At 39.0% G+C, this 19,118-nt stretch overlaps 1 protein-coding gene across 49 annotated transcripts in view; it reads right to left on the bottom strand.

Annotated features, from left to right (window-relative positions):
* The window catches only part of Nrxn3 (neurexin 3), a 1,631,407-nt gene that overhangs the window by 821,946 nt on the left and 790,343 nt on the right, over positions 1-19,118 (bottom strand). For all 49 annotated transcript variants that reach the window (XM_039111661.2, XM_063261446.1, XM_063261447.1 and 46 more), the window contains 2 exons: positions 8,343-8,462; positions 831-1,212 (listed from right to left, as the gene is read on the bottom strand). In XM_039111661.2, the coding sequence (XP_038967589.1) occupies positions 831-1,212; positions 8,343-8,462 (502 nt within the window). The remainder of the gene's footprint in view (positions 1-830; positions 1,213-8,342; positions 8,463-19,118) is intronic.

The following is a 19,118-nucleotide window of genomic DNA, read 5'->3' as shown; positions in this document are numbered from 1 at the left end:
CACCCAGTGTATGCAGTGCTGGGATCGAACCCAGGACCTTGTGTACCAGACAAGCAAACCAGCCAGAACATCCTTAGTTCTGGCTACTTTCCAATATGCAGTAGCATAATTGAGTGTCCAAAAAGAGGTTTAAAAAACTATAATGTTGGCCTCTGCAACTTCCTGAAATTCAGGAAACTCTATTTTATAATTTTGGGTCATAGGGGACTATGTCCATGCTGTCCTCTCAAAATAATAATTGTAGTGCTAATAGTAGTGCTGAAAAATAACTAGCTTTAATTTCTTACTATGCATCTGCTAACTATAATTGGTAATACCCAAAATATGGGTGTAACGCACACCATTACTATGGTTTATATAAATGAGCTTACCCAACAATAATTTCTTTTTTTTTAATTTATTTTTTAAGATTTTATTTTATTGTATGAGTACACTGTAGCTGCCTTCAGACACACCAGAAGAGGGCATCAGAACTCATTACAGATGGTTGTGAGCCACCATGTGGTTGCTGGGATTTGAACTCAGGACCTCAGGAAGAGCAGTCGGTGCTCTTAACCACTGAGCCATCTCTCCAGCCCCCAACAATAATTTCAAAGGACTGCATTTCTCAGTTAAAAGCTTTATAAAATCAACCTAGTAGAATTTCATTAAGTAATCTTAGGAGTCCATGTCCTTTCTAGCCTTAGTCGTTTCGTGCACCTTTGTTAGCAAGAAGGGTGCTAGCAGGGGGAGGGGTCATCGAGTAAAGTGGACAGTTTCTTCACAGCCATATTTTAGAAAATGTTTCAGTAAAGAGAGCCAGTGTGTACTATGTGGTTTCTCCTACTTACCCCTTGACCAATTCAACTGCAATAAAATCATTGCCATCACCACTGTTGAAGAGAATGAAGCCATCAGCTGAAGTGGTCTTGAACTGGAAAAAGAGATGCATGGAAGTGTAAGCCTGGAGGGTGGCAAGGGTCAGGTAGCTGCTCTTGGTCTTAAAAGTGACAGGGTCAGCGATGATGTTTCTCAGTCCAAAACGAGCCTTCAGTTCGCAGTAGTCGATGTCACCATTTTTGCACAAATCGATGTACAGCAAGCCATTGAACATGAGGCTCTGTAGATGGCCGATGAAACTGGAGGGGACCACGGAGATGTAACGCTTCTCCGTCATGATACCAGTCTCAATATTGTGGAACTCCAGGCGGGTGTGGTCGCCCACCATCGTACCTGTAAAATCAGAAATGAGGCATGAAAGGGAAAAGTTACTCTGTTATCTCACAGCTACTCTGTCTTATAGGAGGAAGATGTTTCCAAGTTCCAAAATTCTCTTCTGCTCTTTCATAGCACACACCTGATCTGATCTCAGTCAGCAAGTGAGATCCTACCTCAACCCAAGTTACCTGCCTGACTCATGATCCTAGGCAGCTGGTGACAATGACATTTCACAGAAACTGTGTACTTGTTGACAGTACAAGCTGAAGGACCATACCATTCACTTTATTCATCCAAGAAACACTTTTGGATGCAGAGACAGATGATCTCTTTGAATCTGAGGCCAACCTTATCTATAGAATGAATTTCAGGACAGTCAGGGCCTCCTAAGGAAATGCTAAACAAAACAAGGAGGGGAAGGGAGGGAGGGAGGGAGGGAGGGAGGGAGGGAGAGAGACAGAGAGAGACAGAGACAGAGAGACAGAGAGAGACAGAGACAGAGAGAGGAGTTGGGAAGGGAAGAAGGGAGGGAGGAAGGAACGAGAAACAAACTGAACACAAATCATAAGAAATTACTTTCCTCTGACTTTTATAAAGATAAAATTGGTGCGTGTTAGGCATTCCTTACCAAGAATTGCTTGCTGCCATATCTCATTGCTTGGTACTTGTGAAACTTTTGATTATTTTGTTTGTTAAACATCTATTTATTTTACCTGTCAACACGTGGTCATGATTTCCTAGAAATAATAGTTATTTTAGCTGTTAGAAGGTACACTTTATACTTGAATCCTGTGAACTGATTGAGTGGACCATAATCAGTTTGCACTACAGAATTGATTTCTATTCACAATAAGCAGAGAGTTTGATCTAAGAGTAAAGCTGTGGCCCTTGAAGATTGGTCTGCATCTGAATACCTGAACAGCTGAACCTCATACTCACAGTTGGCCATCCCAAGGTGAGACCTGGGAATTGGCATCTCTAACAAGTTCCAGTCAATTTTAGGGAAGATTAAATACGTATCATTTAATCTTATTGTTTAATTATTACTTAAAATTGGTAAATATGTACATATATAAAGTTGTGTGTGTGTGTGTGTTCAATAATAACATTTAATGAAAAAATGGCTTAATTTAGTTGGACCAAAGCAGCTTGGGAATCGTCCAGTCTACTACACTCATTCATGGCTTTGGTGCTTAACCCATAGTGGGTCTTGTGGCATTGACCAGCCTAACTTTAAACTGGGCTTACATGATCAATTGTGTCAAATTCCAAGGATCCATCAAGTTAAGCTATTGTTTTATTATCAGATTTCACACTAATAAATGGCATGTTCTGTCTATACATCTTATTTTTTCTTCTCTCTCTATTGGTCTAGAATTTGAGTGTCAAAGAGGAAGAGTGAGTAGGTTATCTTCTTCAATAACTTAACTTGAATCCAAGAGATTCAACCAAATCTGAAAGACGTATTCATCTCTCTGTATTTTAAAGACAGATTCTGCTTCTTCGGAAGCAATCTCGAAAGCGATTCAAAGAGCTGGACATGAGCTAAGAAATCGGGCTTACATTTTATGAGCTTCTTGGTAGTGTTTTGACCACCAGTGTCGTTATTCTTTTAATATAATCAAAAATAAAATAATGATGTCCGTTAAACACATAAATTGTAGTTAGAGCAAAAATCAAAACGTAAAATAAATTTGTTAACAACTGAAAAGCTAGAAAAAGGAATAAGGACATGACATTACTTAATAGTGACAATCGTACTGGGTTATAAAATGCACACAGCCTAAAATTCACATGCTTTAAGACAGTGGCGTGATTGGTTTAAGCACTCAACTGTAGTTTAGCTCCATCTCTTCATTGCAGGTGCGGGGACCCACTTAGAAAGTGATGGGAAAGGGGACCACAGCCAACTTGCATGAATCAGAACTGCAGGGTGGGGACGTTACTCCTTCCCCTAATTCACATCCCTACCTACACGGAAACTTTAGACCCAAGTCCTAAAAAGTCAATGGCAATCCCGTGTGATCTGAGGAGTTCCAAAAGAGTCAGAGAGATGGTTTTCAGTTCAGCTGAGAATTTCTGCTGTGTGTTAGATAAACCCATCTTCAGGATTGAGTACTGAGAAAATTCAGCCGACCGGGATAACCAGTTTTATAAATCAGAGTAAAACTGCACGGGGCATTTGCAAAGATAAAAGAGAGACAGAGCAAGAAGTTGGTTAAACAGGGCAACAACAAAAAAAAAAAAATGAACATGGGAATTTAAGAGCTCAGCCCAGAATGAATCTAAGATAACTTAGAGGGATGCTCTCTCACAAGTCTAGGGCAGGAGGGGATTCAACAATGCAGGCCTGAATTAGAAGGTAACTGGTTCAGTTGTTCATTAACAGAGCTCACCTGTAACACGGACTAAAATCAAACCAACTACCTCACCTGAAAATCCTATAGTCCCTCATCTGATAAAAGCATAAAACACCTCTGCTTGACATTTGAAACTTCGACCAAACTAGTCAACTATTACAAAACAAATCCATGCGTCATCTAACCCATATTAGTAACTGATAACTGTGTACGAGCTAATAGCCATTGATCTTTATGTTTAGACCAAATTTACTGATAAGTGGATGTATATATCAGAGCGGCTGCTCTCAAATCCAAGAGGAAAGAAAACTGACCTGGTACAAGGCAGTAAAGTGAAATGAGGATTACATATCTCCACGTGATACCCTGGGTGTGCACTACACTCCAACTATGACATGTGCCATTGCTCCTGTGAAGCTGTTAGTGGCATCATTACGTCACCATTGAGGAAAGGGTGCTTAGTGTTCAGAGGTGAAGAGAAGCAGTTTGGTGAAGTCCCAATAGGTGGTAAATTGTCCACCTGAATCCAGGCATGCTCAGCACACAGCCCACATCTTATGCGGATACTCTAATGTCTTTGAAGAAAATTTTGATTTATTCTTCATATCCTTGCTCAGAAAAAGCAGTAGATTAAACTGAGGTTGCCGCTGCCATGTAGAAAATGTAAGAGTCCACACTTCCTCTCCTCTGCTGGGTAGCTTGGTATCACACTATCACATGCAATTCTATCTAATTCGAGGTAATCGATTGGGCATGTTTCCTAAAACAACCCTGTTGTCTTGGCCCTTTGTAGCATGCGATCTTCCATAGTTCACTGGCAGGTGACAAGCCACCCACAGACTACAATTCAGAATGTTGATGGATGTGAATCTAGGAGAACTCTTGCCTGATCTGTAATTCCCAAGAGGCCATAGCACATAGTAAACCTGTCACTGGGTTGTCTTGGGTGTGGTTCTTAATATTGTTTTATCTCCATTTTCCATTTGTGAATTGAGGCTTAAGTTGTCAGAATTAAAGGCATCAGCACATAAAACATTTTGAAAGTCTCTGGGACCTTAATTATTGGCTAATACAAATTATTCTGCAGTCCCTCTTTTCTTTTCTTTTCTTTTCTTTTCTTTTCTTTGACTGTTTTAGTCACTTCTCATTTACTTTGCAAGTGATGTCTTCTTACAAAAGGACCATTCTAGTGCCTTCTGGATGTCCAATGTCATACAGCAGAGGCCGAGTTCAGCAAGCATCAGTGGTGCAGTGGGGTGACATGTAGGTGGTGGGTTCATATTTGACATGTCAACTAGAAGGTCAGAATTTTTAGGACCAATTTTGTGTGATTCCTGGCCAACAGTCCAAGCTCAGCCAAATAACATTGCTAATGATAATAATTATGTTAGTAATAATAATATTGGGAAATGCTGGGAGAAAGCATTAGATTCCCTCTGACTTCCAAACACAGGAAAATATGAAGAAAAGGCTTATAAAGGCTCTGTTGGGGATTCTTCAGATTGTCACAATTCTCCAGCTTCTCTTGCTCTAAACACTTTTCCCTGGGTGCTCAGCACATTTTAAAGCATGTCATACGATAAAATATCATATGCTTTAAAAAATGAAGGAATTGATGTATATCTAATGATTGGTGAACAGCAATGTGCATTAGCTTATAAAAGGTGCCTAATGAATCTTGTAATGAAGAGCTTTATTTGACCAAACATTTCTTATGCTCAGTTTATCAACTTTTATTAACATATATAGTAAGTTTTTGTTGTGGTCTTTGACAAATTATAGAAGTTTTTAAAGTGTAGGTGGAAGAGGGAGGTCAATTGGGCAGAACAGTGAAGGGGGTGGTAAATTTTGATGCTAACGAGAAGTTCTGGGCCAAGTGTGTGGTTTTAGCACATTAGGTCCCCATTCTAAGGAATATAAACCAGGTAATGTATTCTTTTAATTAGTTTTTAATAATAGAAATCCAGCCCAATCAATCAATCAAGCCTTATTAACTGTCAAGTGAACTTCATACCTTCCCAAGAATATAATTATATGATAATAAATGAAAAACACCAAGTTGGAAACTAATTCTTTCTTGGCCTTTGGTAACACGTGAGCCTGGTCTGTTCTCTCTGTCATTTGTAAAGACTAGTTAGAAATTTGGCACACTGGAGGTTCTTAAACCCCAAGCAAGGGATTACTAAGTAAGCCAAAAACACACTATTTATAACTTGGGCTCTGCATATATTTTAGATTCACTGCCTCGATCTATGGATTCTCTAAATTAAAATTAAATTCCCAAACCTGTTTCCACTATTTTTAAAAAGAAAAAAATATCATCATCAACAACAAAAATACCTGACAAAGAGACTAACTCTCTTCCTCTCCCAAATCCCTTTCTTCTGCTGCTTTCCACCAGCACTGAGGTAGGAGGCATGGCAGAAAGTGAAAGGATTTATTAATTTCAAGTAAAATTATACTGGATGGCTTGGTCATTCCACGGTTTCACCCTGAGTTCTAATTGTTGGTGCTAACAGAAAGCACAGCACATAATTGCCTTCATTCCAAAGGTTCTATAAGAGAACAATGATCAAGGCAAGGGATTATTGTACCCTTAGTTCTGCAAATCTTTGTGTTCTTTCTGTTTTTCCAGGAAAATGAAAGGAACTCACTGCTGAGCGAGATCGGGGTGAGAGTGCCACCTAGTGGCCGGTATTCATAACATGCGGGAAATTGCATCGTTCTGGGATTTAACCAGCCAAATTCCGAAGGAATTTGTGATACCACCATAGCAGTTGCAGGCCCCCGGTTGACCTCACAGCTCATGAGGACAGCTTGAATAATTAATGTAGATTGAAAGTGACTTCTAAACAACATAATCTTTTTTTTTTGTTTTCCATCTCATTTTCTACATTCATTTTATACCATTAAGTTACCCTGAAGGTCTGTAGGTCAGAAGCTATTTCCAAAGACTGATTTGGGTCTTTGTGGAATTGAAGTGCATGGAATAATTGCAATGGCTCTGTGAGCTTTCTTTTCTAGGAAGGAAGAGACAAAGCACCACGGTAGACATCCTTAGATGTATTCCCTACCTCACCCTAACCCACTTCATTATATTTTGCCTGCACTGGAAGAGAAATCATTTTCTTGTGATGGATTGGAAAGTGCAGCAAACTGCTTCCTTCATTGGAATCACACAGATGTGGATTTGAAGCTTAATTACACAGCTCTAACTTCCCATTCCTCTTCAGTAAAATGACAATAGGAACATTTATTTTGAAAGAATATTGAATTATTGAAGATTAAATGAATTGATACTTGTAAAACAGCTATGGCAGCATCTAATGCTGAATGGGTATATGCTGTATGCTTTTCCTCTGTGTGGATTGATCTCTCTCTGTCTCTCCATCCCTGTATCTCTGTCTCTCTGTCTGTCTCTCTGTCTCTCTCTGTCTCTACACACACACACACACACACACACACACACACCACTAAAATTATACTTAAATTCCAGAAGTAATGAAGATCACACTCATGAATTAAAATTGAATTTTAGGACTCACTATCACAGAACATTTATGATGGAAAGGGCCTTAAAAATAACAGAGGTTCGAGTTGAAAGATGGGGAAATGAAGAAAATGAGATTTTGTATATCTATCCCAGAGGCATAAAACCATTTACTGGCACTGATTGTATTAAACCCTAGGCTTCTGCCTGTCCAACTGTCTTGCTCTTCTCAGAAGGCACTGAGGGTGACAGCTGTGGCTGCAGACTGTATTAGACAAGGGTCAGGAATAGCAAGTGGCTTCCCAAACATCCTGCAGGGAGTTAATGTCAAGGCTAGATCAGAGGCCAGCTCAGATGCCTGCAGAGATCCATGTAATTGCCCTGTGCTGCCTCGAGTTTATTTCCCTACACGGATGTGAATTCAGCATATTGAGTGCTTGGATGCTAGGCCGAAGACTCGGGATCATCCCCTGACTAATTACAAATATCCATCAAGTTCTGAGAGGGAGGCTACCTTTTCTTGCCTGTCTTAATTTTTCAACCACAGTTGTTTGTTTTTTCATCTGATTGACAGTTATAATCCCACCCACCTCTTCCAGAATCTCAAGACATACTCCTAACATTTTCGAATACTATTTTCTAACCTCCTCAATTGATTTATTAATAGGAAATGGGTCATTTTGTGTGCCTTTTATCTTCCACTGTTTGAGCACATTGCTGACATATAGTGTGCCGGCAGGAAGTACTTGCACTTTGTGTGGGACTCAGAGAGCCTCTTTACACAATATGGATTTATTCATTTACACATTGCCTTCCTAAATACAGTGGGGACTTAGTGACTAAAAATTAAATAAATGAACAGCTCATTAAGCCAAACGTGTCCAGCACTTCCTACACCATACTCTTTTAATATTTATTATATTCCCCATGACATTCTAATATTTGGGCTCTCTGTTTTCTTATACTAAAGAGAGATTCATTTGCTGGTGGAGAAAATAGACACTTGGATGGTGACTGATCAGGGATATTTAATTATTAATTATAGCGGGATCTGTACAGCTCTCTGGGCACAGGTTCGACCAAAGAATGATATTACAATAGGTCTCTAGCTTTATACTACAAATCGAAGAAGGACAATTGTAAAAATCCGAGGAAGGACTAATGCTTAGCCTTGCCTGTTCTTGTCCACAGAGAGCAGTCGGTATGACATCTATTAAACAAAACAAGAAGTTTCCGAAGTGGAATGTCAGAGGGACCAGTCAAGCAGAGTCAAAGCCCATCATAGTTGCACTTACCCTCAGCCACATCATCGTCCACTGTTAGTTTAAGGCTTTTTCCTCTTCGCACTACCCGGACGGTATGCCACTCATTGTCATTGAGCTTCTGCCCTGCGTACAGGGTCTCAGGTCCTTTGCCTAAGAATGGCAGTAAGTGTCAAACGTTAGAACCAGTTCTCAATGTGCCGCTCACAGTATTGACTTTATCAAAGCCACACTGGTGTACATGACCCAGGATGGCCAAAGATCTGACTTCCACTGATCCTACACAACCTAGAACCCTCTACATTGATCACCGAGAGCAGGTATCTCAATTGAAACATGAAGGACGTTCATCTATAATGAAGGAAATAAGTATCCCTTTTTATTCATAGTTACAATGTCTTAAATGCTAAAAATAATAAGACAAGCAACAATAGATAATCAGCTGGCAATTTTTGCCAAGTCTTAGCTATCAGAAATTCATCAGAATTTTATTTTTATCCATCTCCTGCTTCTTTAAGCATAGTACACTAGTGTGCTTTCTACGAAATATTTACCAAGTGGGTGAGAAACAACTCTTCAAGGTCTGTTTCCTTAACCTAGCTTTTCCGCTATGCTGCAGTCCCACCAGAATGTAGCAAACACAGCAATCATAAAAGTAAGCAACACAATTGAAATTCTGTCCAGGTTTAAACATTGAAATAATTCTCCTAGGGTAACCTGGGGGCCCCAGGCTTTTCTCATTGTTCATCATCCTCCAAAAAGATAGATAGATGATAGATAGATAGATAGATAGATATAGATAGATAGATATAGATAGATAGATAGATAGATAGATAGATAGATATAGATAGATAGATGGATAGTTCAGAAAAATAAAGAATAAAACTCAAATGAGTCAAAGAATGAAATAACATAATTTTTAAAATGAAGATGTACAGTTCAAAACAGGTTTACATATAAAGTACCGCTAGGTAAAGGAATAAACTAAGTTGTCTTGAGAGACCCATATTGACACAGTCAAGATGAAGTTCAAGGGCCTGGGACTGTGATGTTTAATACCAAAAGACTGCAAGACGGGGGGTGGGGGGGAGACACAGGGTATTAAAATGCACCCTGTTAGAAAGAGACATTAACTTCAGAATGTGTGCCATCATTGATGCAAGCTAAAAGTCTGAGGACAAAGAAGACCCCAGAGACGCTGTGGACTTAGATTAAGTTTCCCCCTGTGAGGCAGAGGGCTCAGTTCATGCAGGTGACTAAGCATTTCTGAACGAATCAGCCAATACGAGGACAGCTTCGTGTTAAAAATTGACTTGGAATCCATTAAACTATGTAAGAGAGAAAGCTACGCTATACTATGTAGGAAAGAAAACAGTAACATCTAAGCAATGCTAAGTTTTACTTTTAAATATTGACTAATTAGTATTCTTCATACTGGGTCTAAGAGTTGCAGAAGTAGCTAAAGATTGGCAGATTTTTCTCCCCTTGAAAAAGGCTTTACAGTTCAGTATTTTACTTTAATTGTATCACAAACAGATTTTCTTTTTGGTGTGAATCCACCATCAAACATGCAATTCAAATGAATAAGAATCTTGATCATTCACTAACAAAATTGGAATCCAGGGAGTCTCAAATCAGGTACCAATGGCCTGGAATAGTCCATTGAATCTTAGAAGAAGAATTTGCTAATAAACAACTGTTATTTAATCCCATATTTGCCTCTCAATAGTATCTTGAACTCATACACTAAAATGAAACTTGTCCCTACATTTCAACTCACTAGAGAGACCCACTCATTATCTCCTTCAACTCAAGCCTCGGATGGATACAGAACTGCTTTTCAAACCCTCATGAGAGGGCTTTGGGAGAAAATGGACCACATCATGTGGGTGCTTTTTATACCAAGAACAGATGTTCTTGGAACAAACGAATCTGCTTTTGTGCTTTATGTTTTTATCCTCTTTATTCTACATGCAAATGCTCCGATAAGAAAGAACAAAGCAAAGATGGATATAGAGAATATCGGCTATGGAGGCAGAACCGTTTCAGATGTGGGCTATTCAAAAGCTCTCCTAGAAGGTAGCATCTGTGCTTTAGGCAATTTTTTTCACATCACTTAATTTTTATGACTGGGTACAAGATAAGAGAGAGAATGACAACACAAATGCAATCAGTTTGGGACACCACTACACACGTTACCATGTTAGCCACAGAAATGTAAATCAAATTTTGGTTTTGTCCAAAGTGTTGTCAATGAAGCTAGCTAGCATCTTACAGATATAGCATTTAAGGCCAGATTCAAATACAGATAATCAAATGTAGAATGTGGCATCTTATAATTAAAATTATAGAAACATTAATGGAATTTTTCATGCCCTGCTATTTCCAGTATCACTAATTCTTTTTACTGTAAGAGGAGGGCAGGAGATAATTAATGTCAATTTGATTAAAATGACAAGGAATCTTATCTAACATTCATTTTCAGGTAACAAATTGATAAGCCTCAGTGAGTTTTTGTATGTAAACCTTATCTTCTAGAAGTGAAGTGTTCACAGCATTTATCTTTAGTCAAGCCCAAAGGTCAATTCACCATACACGTGGAAAATGATTTTTAAATTCAGCTGCAAGGTTGGGTAAACTGAGAGGGGTTACCAAGTTAACCTGAAACTCACAAAGGAGACTCAGCCAGGTAAATTGTTATTATCACAAGCCAAAAGTTGAAACATAGAAACTTAGAAACTTAAGCTTGCAAAGCTGAAAGATCCAGTCCAGGGAGGAAGATTTGTTGTTATTATTAGTATCATCGTCTTATTTGTGTTATATCATCATCATCATCATCATCATTATTAGCAGAATCAATCGAAAAGCCAGTGAAGTTGCATCACTGAAGCAAAAACTGCAGAGTTCTTTCTTGTAGGTAGATAGTGCCCCCCAACAGGAAGAAGAAGAAATGAAGGAGGAGGAGAAAGCAGAGGAGGAGGAGGAGGTGGAGGAGGAGGAGGAGGAGGAGGAGGAGGAGGAGGAGGAGGAGGAGGAGGAGGAGGAGAAAAGACATTGTTCAAGTCAGAATTGAAAATGAAACTACCAAGAACTAACAACCTCAGATCCATAAATGTTCTGACATTGTTCTCTTTGCAAAAACTGAAATGATTATGATCCTGATCTGCAATGGGGCACACATTTAATGTATGTGTTGACGTGTTTCCGTTCTTTCACAGTGTGTGCAACAAAGACTGATCTCAAGAAACCCTGTGGTTCTCCTTAGGCTGCTTGATTATGAGTGCTACAGCTATACCGAAGAACTTGCAGCTCCCATCAGTTGACTTTCCAAGACCATGATACTTAGGACAAATAGGAAGAATCGCAGAAGAAGAGTTCTAGCATATAGAAATTTGTAAGTATAAAGTGTCAAATTTTTCATTATTGAAAAGAAAATAGCCTCTAATGACTGTTGGGAGTGATACCAAAAGAGAAGCCACTCCCTCTGACCTTGCTATCATCTGACTTAGCATTGTCTCTTTGAGAGAAATCTTAGCCTCATGAAACACAGACTAATTCCCTGATGAGTGGACAACAGGGAGCAAGAAATGGCATCTAAAAACACCTGCTAAATTCTTTTCTGGAACCGCTACAGTAACCCAAGAGAAGTCCAGTGTCTTTAAGCAATGAGAATGAATAATAAAATCAAAATAAAATGTTAAAATATAAAGCACTGCTGGTTGCTTGGAGGAAGATGACAATCAGATATTAGAGAAATTTTCCCTCTCAACTTGACAGACCTACACATGGTAGAGTTTAATCATGTTTTCCTTGTTAGGCTTTTCAGAAAACAGACTATTTATATTGTATGATTTTACTATTTCCTCCAGGAACAATATAGCCAAGAAAACACATTACCCCCGATATGCATTTCTGTTCATCTATTGGTCTGACCTTACCGACTTAAGCTAAACCCATTGGTTTTGCTCATATGCAGACAGATGAAATTCTTCCATCCGCCGCAAAGGGCTGTTTTCAAAAGTGGGAGAGAAACATTCAAGGACATTTGTTTCGATTAGAGAGGACGGGGTGGCTAACATTGACACTTCATTACCAGAATTTCTCTATTTGTATAGAAGAGAAAATGGTACCTTGGTTTCCTTAGGAGCCATGTTCCACATGCATCTAAAAGAAAATTCTACAGTGCACTAAAAGAAACAAAAATTCCTCTCTTGAAAGAGTCTATATCAATATGGTATGGTGAAAAGATATACAAATGATTGTGTCAGATACAAACAAAACAAAAACAGAGATGGAGACAATGCTTACCTTCATTTCATCAGCATCTACTGTGGCAGCCCTCTGCTGAGCCTAGAGCACCACAGACTTTATTACCTATGCTTCCCAGAGAGAGGAGATTATTCAGGGGTAAAGCAAAGACCAAGAAAGGAACTTAAAGAGGAGGATAAGGACAAGGAAGCATTTCTTTTTGCTGCCTAGAAAAATCAAAAAAAAAAAAAAAGAAAAAAAAGGTCAATAAAATTTTAAGGGTTGGGGATTTAGCTCAGTGGTAGAGCACTTGCCTAGCAAGCGCAAGGCCCTGGGTTCAGTCCCCAGCTCTGAAATAAAAGAAAAAAGAAAGAAAAAAAAGAGGAAAAATCCAAAAAGGTGGAGAAAGTATTTGATTTGCCTTTGTAAGTATAAACTTAGTGGATTTTCATAAACTCATTTCTATAGCATGTGTTTTTTTTAGGGAAAAAATAAGCCAGATTATATAAAATTATTGTGGCAAAAACAGGTCAATTAGATCGCTTTATTCTCACCGAGGTCTTCAAGCCGCAGGGAAAGATGGGAAACTTCCCACAACAGTGTGCTCAGTTAAGTCTCATATGAGGTAGTGAGAAGCATGATGGGAAGATACAAGTGCCCAACTGTACAGCCCGAGCACAGGCACAATGATGGAGATGCAGCTTTTAGTTAAAAACCTTCCAGGGAGCCCAGCACATGTAACATGTCCAGCAGACTATTCCTCCTCCTCTAGAGGCTACCCATCACCCTCCGTACTTTCTACTTTCTGGGTTAATGGAACACAGCTTACTCACCTGTGGCAGTGTGTCAAAGGACTGTCTTGTACAGGATTTAACAAAGGGTTAATATGGAACCGTGAGGCCATGTGACCAATGTAATTTTGAGCATGAGATAAATACAATGAAAAAAACAACCCTTCACGGAGATTGCTGTCTAGTGAGGGGCGAGGAAGCCTAAAGAAATACGGACAATCTAAGGATTACGTAAGTCTTGATAGAATTGAGTTCTACACGTTTAGAAGGAATGAGGTTCTTGTGCTCACAGATAAGCAAGAGGGAGCCTAGGAATGCAAAACAGGCAGGGTTGCCACTTAAAGGAAGAGAGGCATAACCTGCTTTCTGCCAAGAAGCCTGGGAATGAGTATAATTAATAGCCTGGTGACCTGTGCTATTTGTAGGGCCAGGCTACTGCTGAATCCCCCAGACTATAAAGTTTGTTCAAGACTATTCCTGCCTAGACCTTTATCTTAAACATCGTGTCTCAGCCAATAGCACCCATCCTTCTCGGAGATGTAACATGCATTTTATGAAAGTCTAGGTAACCTCTATGCTATCTGTAAGGCTAGGCTAGTCCTGACTCGAAAAGACTTTTATTTTATCTCAGGCATTCTCTCCAGCTCTTTATCTTGGCATTATTTCTCCATCAATAGAACCCATCTTTATGGAATGCATGTACTTTGCAGAGTTTGGATGTAAAGATGCCTTATACTTCAGTGTACTCATAGGATTCGATCAATTATCAACAGGAAACTTTTCTCCAAAATTGTCCTGTGCTTAAATGTGCCTAAAATAAACTGTCCAGCATCAGACTCTAGAAGTTTGAACCAACCCTGGCCATTAAGTTGTATTGAACAAGGATTAACTTCTTGCCTCAGACAATTCCATTCACTGCTGGGCCTGATGTTTGCACATACTGCCCAAACCTCCCCATCACACACATATTATACACACTGAAGAAAATTACAATGGGACAACTTGATATAAAATGATTGTGAATTAGAGGCAAGGACAAAGAAGTGCCAACTTCATACAATGATCCAGAAAACAAAAGCAAAAACAAACCCTCTATGTTCTGTTCTTGTCATGAGTTCCTGTTCTAACTGAGATGGTTTAATAAGGCTTCTCTGAAGAAATAGATTTGAGAAGAAACAAGCATACAGATGCCCAAAGTGAAGCATGTTGCAAAACCCAAAGGAGGTCTACTTTTGGCTAGAGGTGGCACCCCACGGAAGAAGTTGGTGCTATGTGGAGAGGCTAAAGGACCCTACATGGTATGACATACCATCCGAATACTGTTCTAAAGGCAACTGGATGCTTTAGAAAGTTAAGCGCACAGATTACATAGTCTAATATGAGGAGCTTTGATTTCTTCTGTGTTATAAAGTATTTTTCTAAGGGTGTGTTTGGGTACCCATCCCTGTGTGCCCATGAAGCAGCCAGAAAGAAAGTATCAAGTGTCCTCTACCATCTCAGGCTTTATTCCCTTGAGACAGGATGGCTGACTAAATCTGAAGTTAGCTTGGCCGTCAGTAAGCTCCAGCAATATTCCTGCCCCATCACCATCCCTACACACAATGCTCGAGGTATATGTCTGGCTTTTTATTTTTTTTAGTCATCACAACATGGTGTTTATTTTTCTTCAAGAAAATGCTGGTTAGACATTTAAAAATCTATGGTGGGCAGACAAAAACCAAACAAAAATGAACACGTTGGCAAATAACAATATCCAAAAATAGAATCTTTAAAGAATGTAAATTGAAGGTGGAGGAATTGAGTTCTGACAATCGGTTTGATGCTGACCACCCTTTCAAAACATTCCACCTTAGACATCTCTAGACTTGGGGTTTCTGATCCATAAAACAGTTACTAAATATAGATAAGAGGCAAGGACTTTCATACAAAAATCTAAAAACATTCATGTTCAGGATACAAAGCCTAAAGTACATAGCATTTTATAATACAAATACTTTCAATATCGAAACTACAAATTTGATGTCTAACCTAGATTAGAGAAGACTGCTCATCACAGAGAGCACCATTTCTTCATTTCCTCATCATTTGCTTCTCCACACACTTGAGAAGCATCAATGCCTCATAACTGCTGTGCTTAGGTCTCAGTGATTTCTGTTCCTTTCACCATTCCCCCTTCTTGTCTCACACTTTAAGAACTCCCATGGCTCATTGAGGCCAATGACACTTTATATCAGTGGTTTGCAACCTTGCTAATGTTGCAACTTTTTAATATAGGTTCTGGTACTGTAGTGACCCCAAACCATAAAATTGTTTTGGTTGCTCATCCATAACTACAATTTTCCCACTGTTATGAATTATAGTATAAATATCTGACATGCAGATGGTCTTTAGCAATCCCCATGAAATGATTGTTTGACCCTCACAGGGGTCGTGGCCTATATAATAGTTGTTTCTGTTTTGTTTTGTTTTCTTTTTTTGTGAGTGTTGGGGATTTGAACTCAGATCCTTATATCTGTGCAGCTGGTGCTCTTAGTCATTGAGCTATATCTTCAATCTCCTAATTTAAATTTTAACAATTATTCTGGCTTCTATGGATCCAGGGGACCAATGGAGGCCAGTAACAGACAGAAGAGAATCTTTTAGGAAGCTAAGAGAGGTGAAAGCGAATTACACTATGGACAGCAGCCAAAGTAGAAGTCATAAGATTTATTGTACATTTCAGAAGCAGGGTTAGCAAAACCAGAGGCTGATTTTAAAAAAAAAATGGATTAACAATGGGAGAGGAAGAAGAAGGAAACAGCACAGAAGTCATGGTTGACTCTTAGGCGTAACTTGAAGAGTCAGAGTAGGTATAAGCTCAGCCAGAAATGGAGTCTTCAGGAACCATGAGGACCAGTTGACCTAACAGAAGCTAGTAAGAATCCCTGTGGGTCAAACATCCCTAACCGATGGAAATGCAGATGTGCTAGTGTACATCCGTAAGCTCAGCGTTCCTACAGTGAGATGGGAGGCAAACTAGAGAACCTTATTTCTGTTATTTCACTTTTCCTATCCAGCATCAATGACACGTGACACCAGCTTCTGGCAGCTTCTTGTGGTGAGTCTAGTCAGTTCACTGAGTCTGACTTTCATGGTATAGCTTTAGCTTGTATTGTGGATTATCACTGTCTGTGAGTGATGCTCAATTGTTATGTTTCTGATATCTCCCTTCTCTCCTCCTTCCGACCCTCCTGCCCTTCTCTCCCTCCTTTCATTTTCCTCCTTGATTTCAGTTAGGCACTCTAACCCATTATTTCTTGCCACTAAGAGGAACAAAGCAAACACTGTACCCTATTCCACAGGATTTGTGAATTGCATCTGACCACAGGGTAAAATGAACTCAACGGTCTCAACCAGAAACACAGAGCGTCTCCATTTTGAAATGGAATGACCCAAGGGAGACAGATTTCCAAAGAAATAAATGACTGCAAAAGAGAGGAGAAGGAATCTTACTCCAGTTTTTTTGCCAAACCTCTAATATAAGCCACAAATTGCAGCACGCACAGCAGCAGTGAGCTGACAACCAAGAGGTTAAAATTCCTTGTGATAATCTCTCTCCATGAAGCCACTTTTCAAGAAATGACCTCATTTGTTCAAGGATAGGAAGAAGATCCCTTGGAAAACATTGTTTTTATCCTTGTTTATTTAAAAATCTACAAGTTCACTAGGATGTTTCCTACTGTCATCCTGGTAAAATTCATAAATTTAGATATTTTTTAATGATTTTAGATATTACTATACTGTAGGGTCCTGACGATTGGATCTTCTTGTTAACAAATCAAGCCATAGGTTTGAGCTCAAATTCTTCTAAACAGATTGTCCCCTATAACCTTACCACACCGCAATAACTTTTCAATTTTTCTCATCAAATGACTTCTTTATCCTAAATGCCAAAATAAACCTTTTTAATAGAAACATCTAGAAATTATTAATTTTGTATTTGTGTGTGTGCATGTGTATGATGTGATACGTATTTGTATGAGTAGGACTGTGAAATCTGTGCACCACGAGACACACTGGGAAGTGAGATGATGACCTTGGATATTGATCCTTATCTTCCACATTTGTTGAGGCAGCGTTTTTTGTTTACCACTGTGGAAGGTAGACCAGCTGGCTAACGAACTTCAGGACCTTTCTTGTCCCCACCTCCCATCTCACTGTAGGAATGTTAAACTCACAGATGCGTGCTAAACTATCTGCAGTTCAAATACCCAGAATGCAGGTAAATGCATGTATTTTAGTGCACACCTCTGAACATAGCATTCCAACAGGTAAGTTGCTTATGCCCCAGTAAAGTGTTTCATATCTAGGAACACACAAGTTACAGCAATTGAACTCCAAAGTTCCAATTATTGTAATAAAGTAGGGCAAGAAGTGGGGATGTGCAAAATGAGTTAGAGGGATAGATATGATTAATACATAGGGTATTCATATATAAAATATAAAAAGAATGAATAACATATTATAAGAATGAAGAAGAAAATGGGCCTTGAAAGTGCCTAAGCAAATAAGTTGAACAAGAATGGAGATGTGATGACTAGAAAGGTAAAGGGAAGGAGCAGCAAGCATGCAGCATCTTAAATATGAGATGCATAGACCAATTTGAACAGGTATTGAAGTAGTAGTAAATACATTCAATTAAGTCATTACATGAATACCCAGAAATAAATGTATGAATCACTGCTAAAGGGGAAGAAAGGGAATAGGAGAAGAAAGGGCTATTTACTGTATTTTGTTAGGTAAGTTTGAAGATCACATGAACCAGGCAGCACATATAACTAAAATGAAAATGCTACATTCCCTTTTAAGTGTAGTTGAAAATCTTTCTTTCTGGAAAGAAAAATGATGGAGACATGGAGCTAACATCTACAAAAAGGTACCAAGTGCTTTGGATACAAGGTGCTTTCTCGATGAAGATGAAGCATTATACTCCAACCTCGCACATCAAGAGAGAAAGAGGAAACTTACAACTAGCCCAGGTCACACAACAAACAAAACCGGAGTCTGTCTGTCTACAAAATCTCCTCATTGTGCTGTCCTTGTCCTCATGATTGCACTGGGAGTTGATCTGCATGTGATGAATAAATCAATACTGGGTAAAAAAAATGGAGGAAATGAGAGAATATTATATTGTATACAAATAAACAAATAAATAGCAAAAATATATTTGGGAGTGCTAATAAAGACTAAGAAACAGAAGCAAAAATGTTATAGGGGTAGCCAACTGCTCCCTGATATAATTTAAGGCTGCTCCACAAGAGGAAATGCATGTAAATTTGATATTATAAATCTGGTCTAGAACCCATGGTTGGGAAGCTCAGAAGACCCAAGGGTGACCTTATGACTATTACTTTGCCAATTTGTCACAGTATCAAACTGACCTATAATTTTCTATTTGTAAAACATATATTAATACAGCTGCTAGCCAATCCTTGGCAGAGAAGCTCCTCTGTGCAATGGAGAGCAGCTCATGAATAACTCATACCTGAACAAAGAGTAAGCATCTGCAGAGTGCTCAGCCAAATATTGGATATTTTTTTATCATACCCTTATCCCTCAAGGCTCAGGAATTATAATAGAAGAGACTAGAAGGATCAAAAGAGTTATATATTCTGAAGATCACAGGTCCACTGTGTTAATATGAACTAACATCTTTGTCTGCACAAGACCTCCATAAGAACAATCCAGTCAACAATTAAGGTTGAGTAGAGAAGGCCTCAGAAGCTGTAAC

Source organism: Rattus norvegicus, chromosome 6 (assembly GCF_036323735.1).
Source record: "Rattus norvegicus strain BN/NHsdMcwi chromosome 6, GRCr8, whole genome shotgun sequence".
Taxonomy (NCBI): domain Eukaryota; kingdom Metazoa; phylum Chordata; class Mammalia; order Rodentia; family Muridae; genus Rattus; species Rattus norvegicus.
This window is presented reverse-complemented; position numbering and strand designations above follow the sequence as displayed.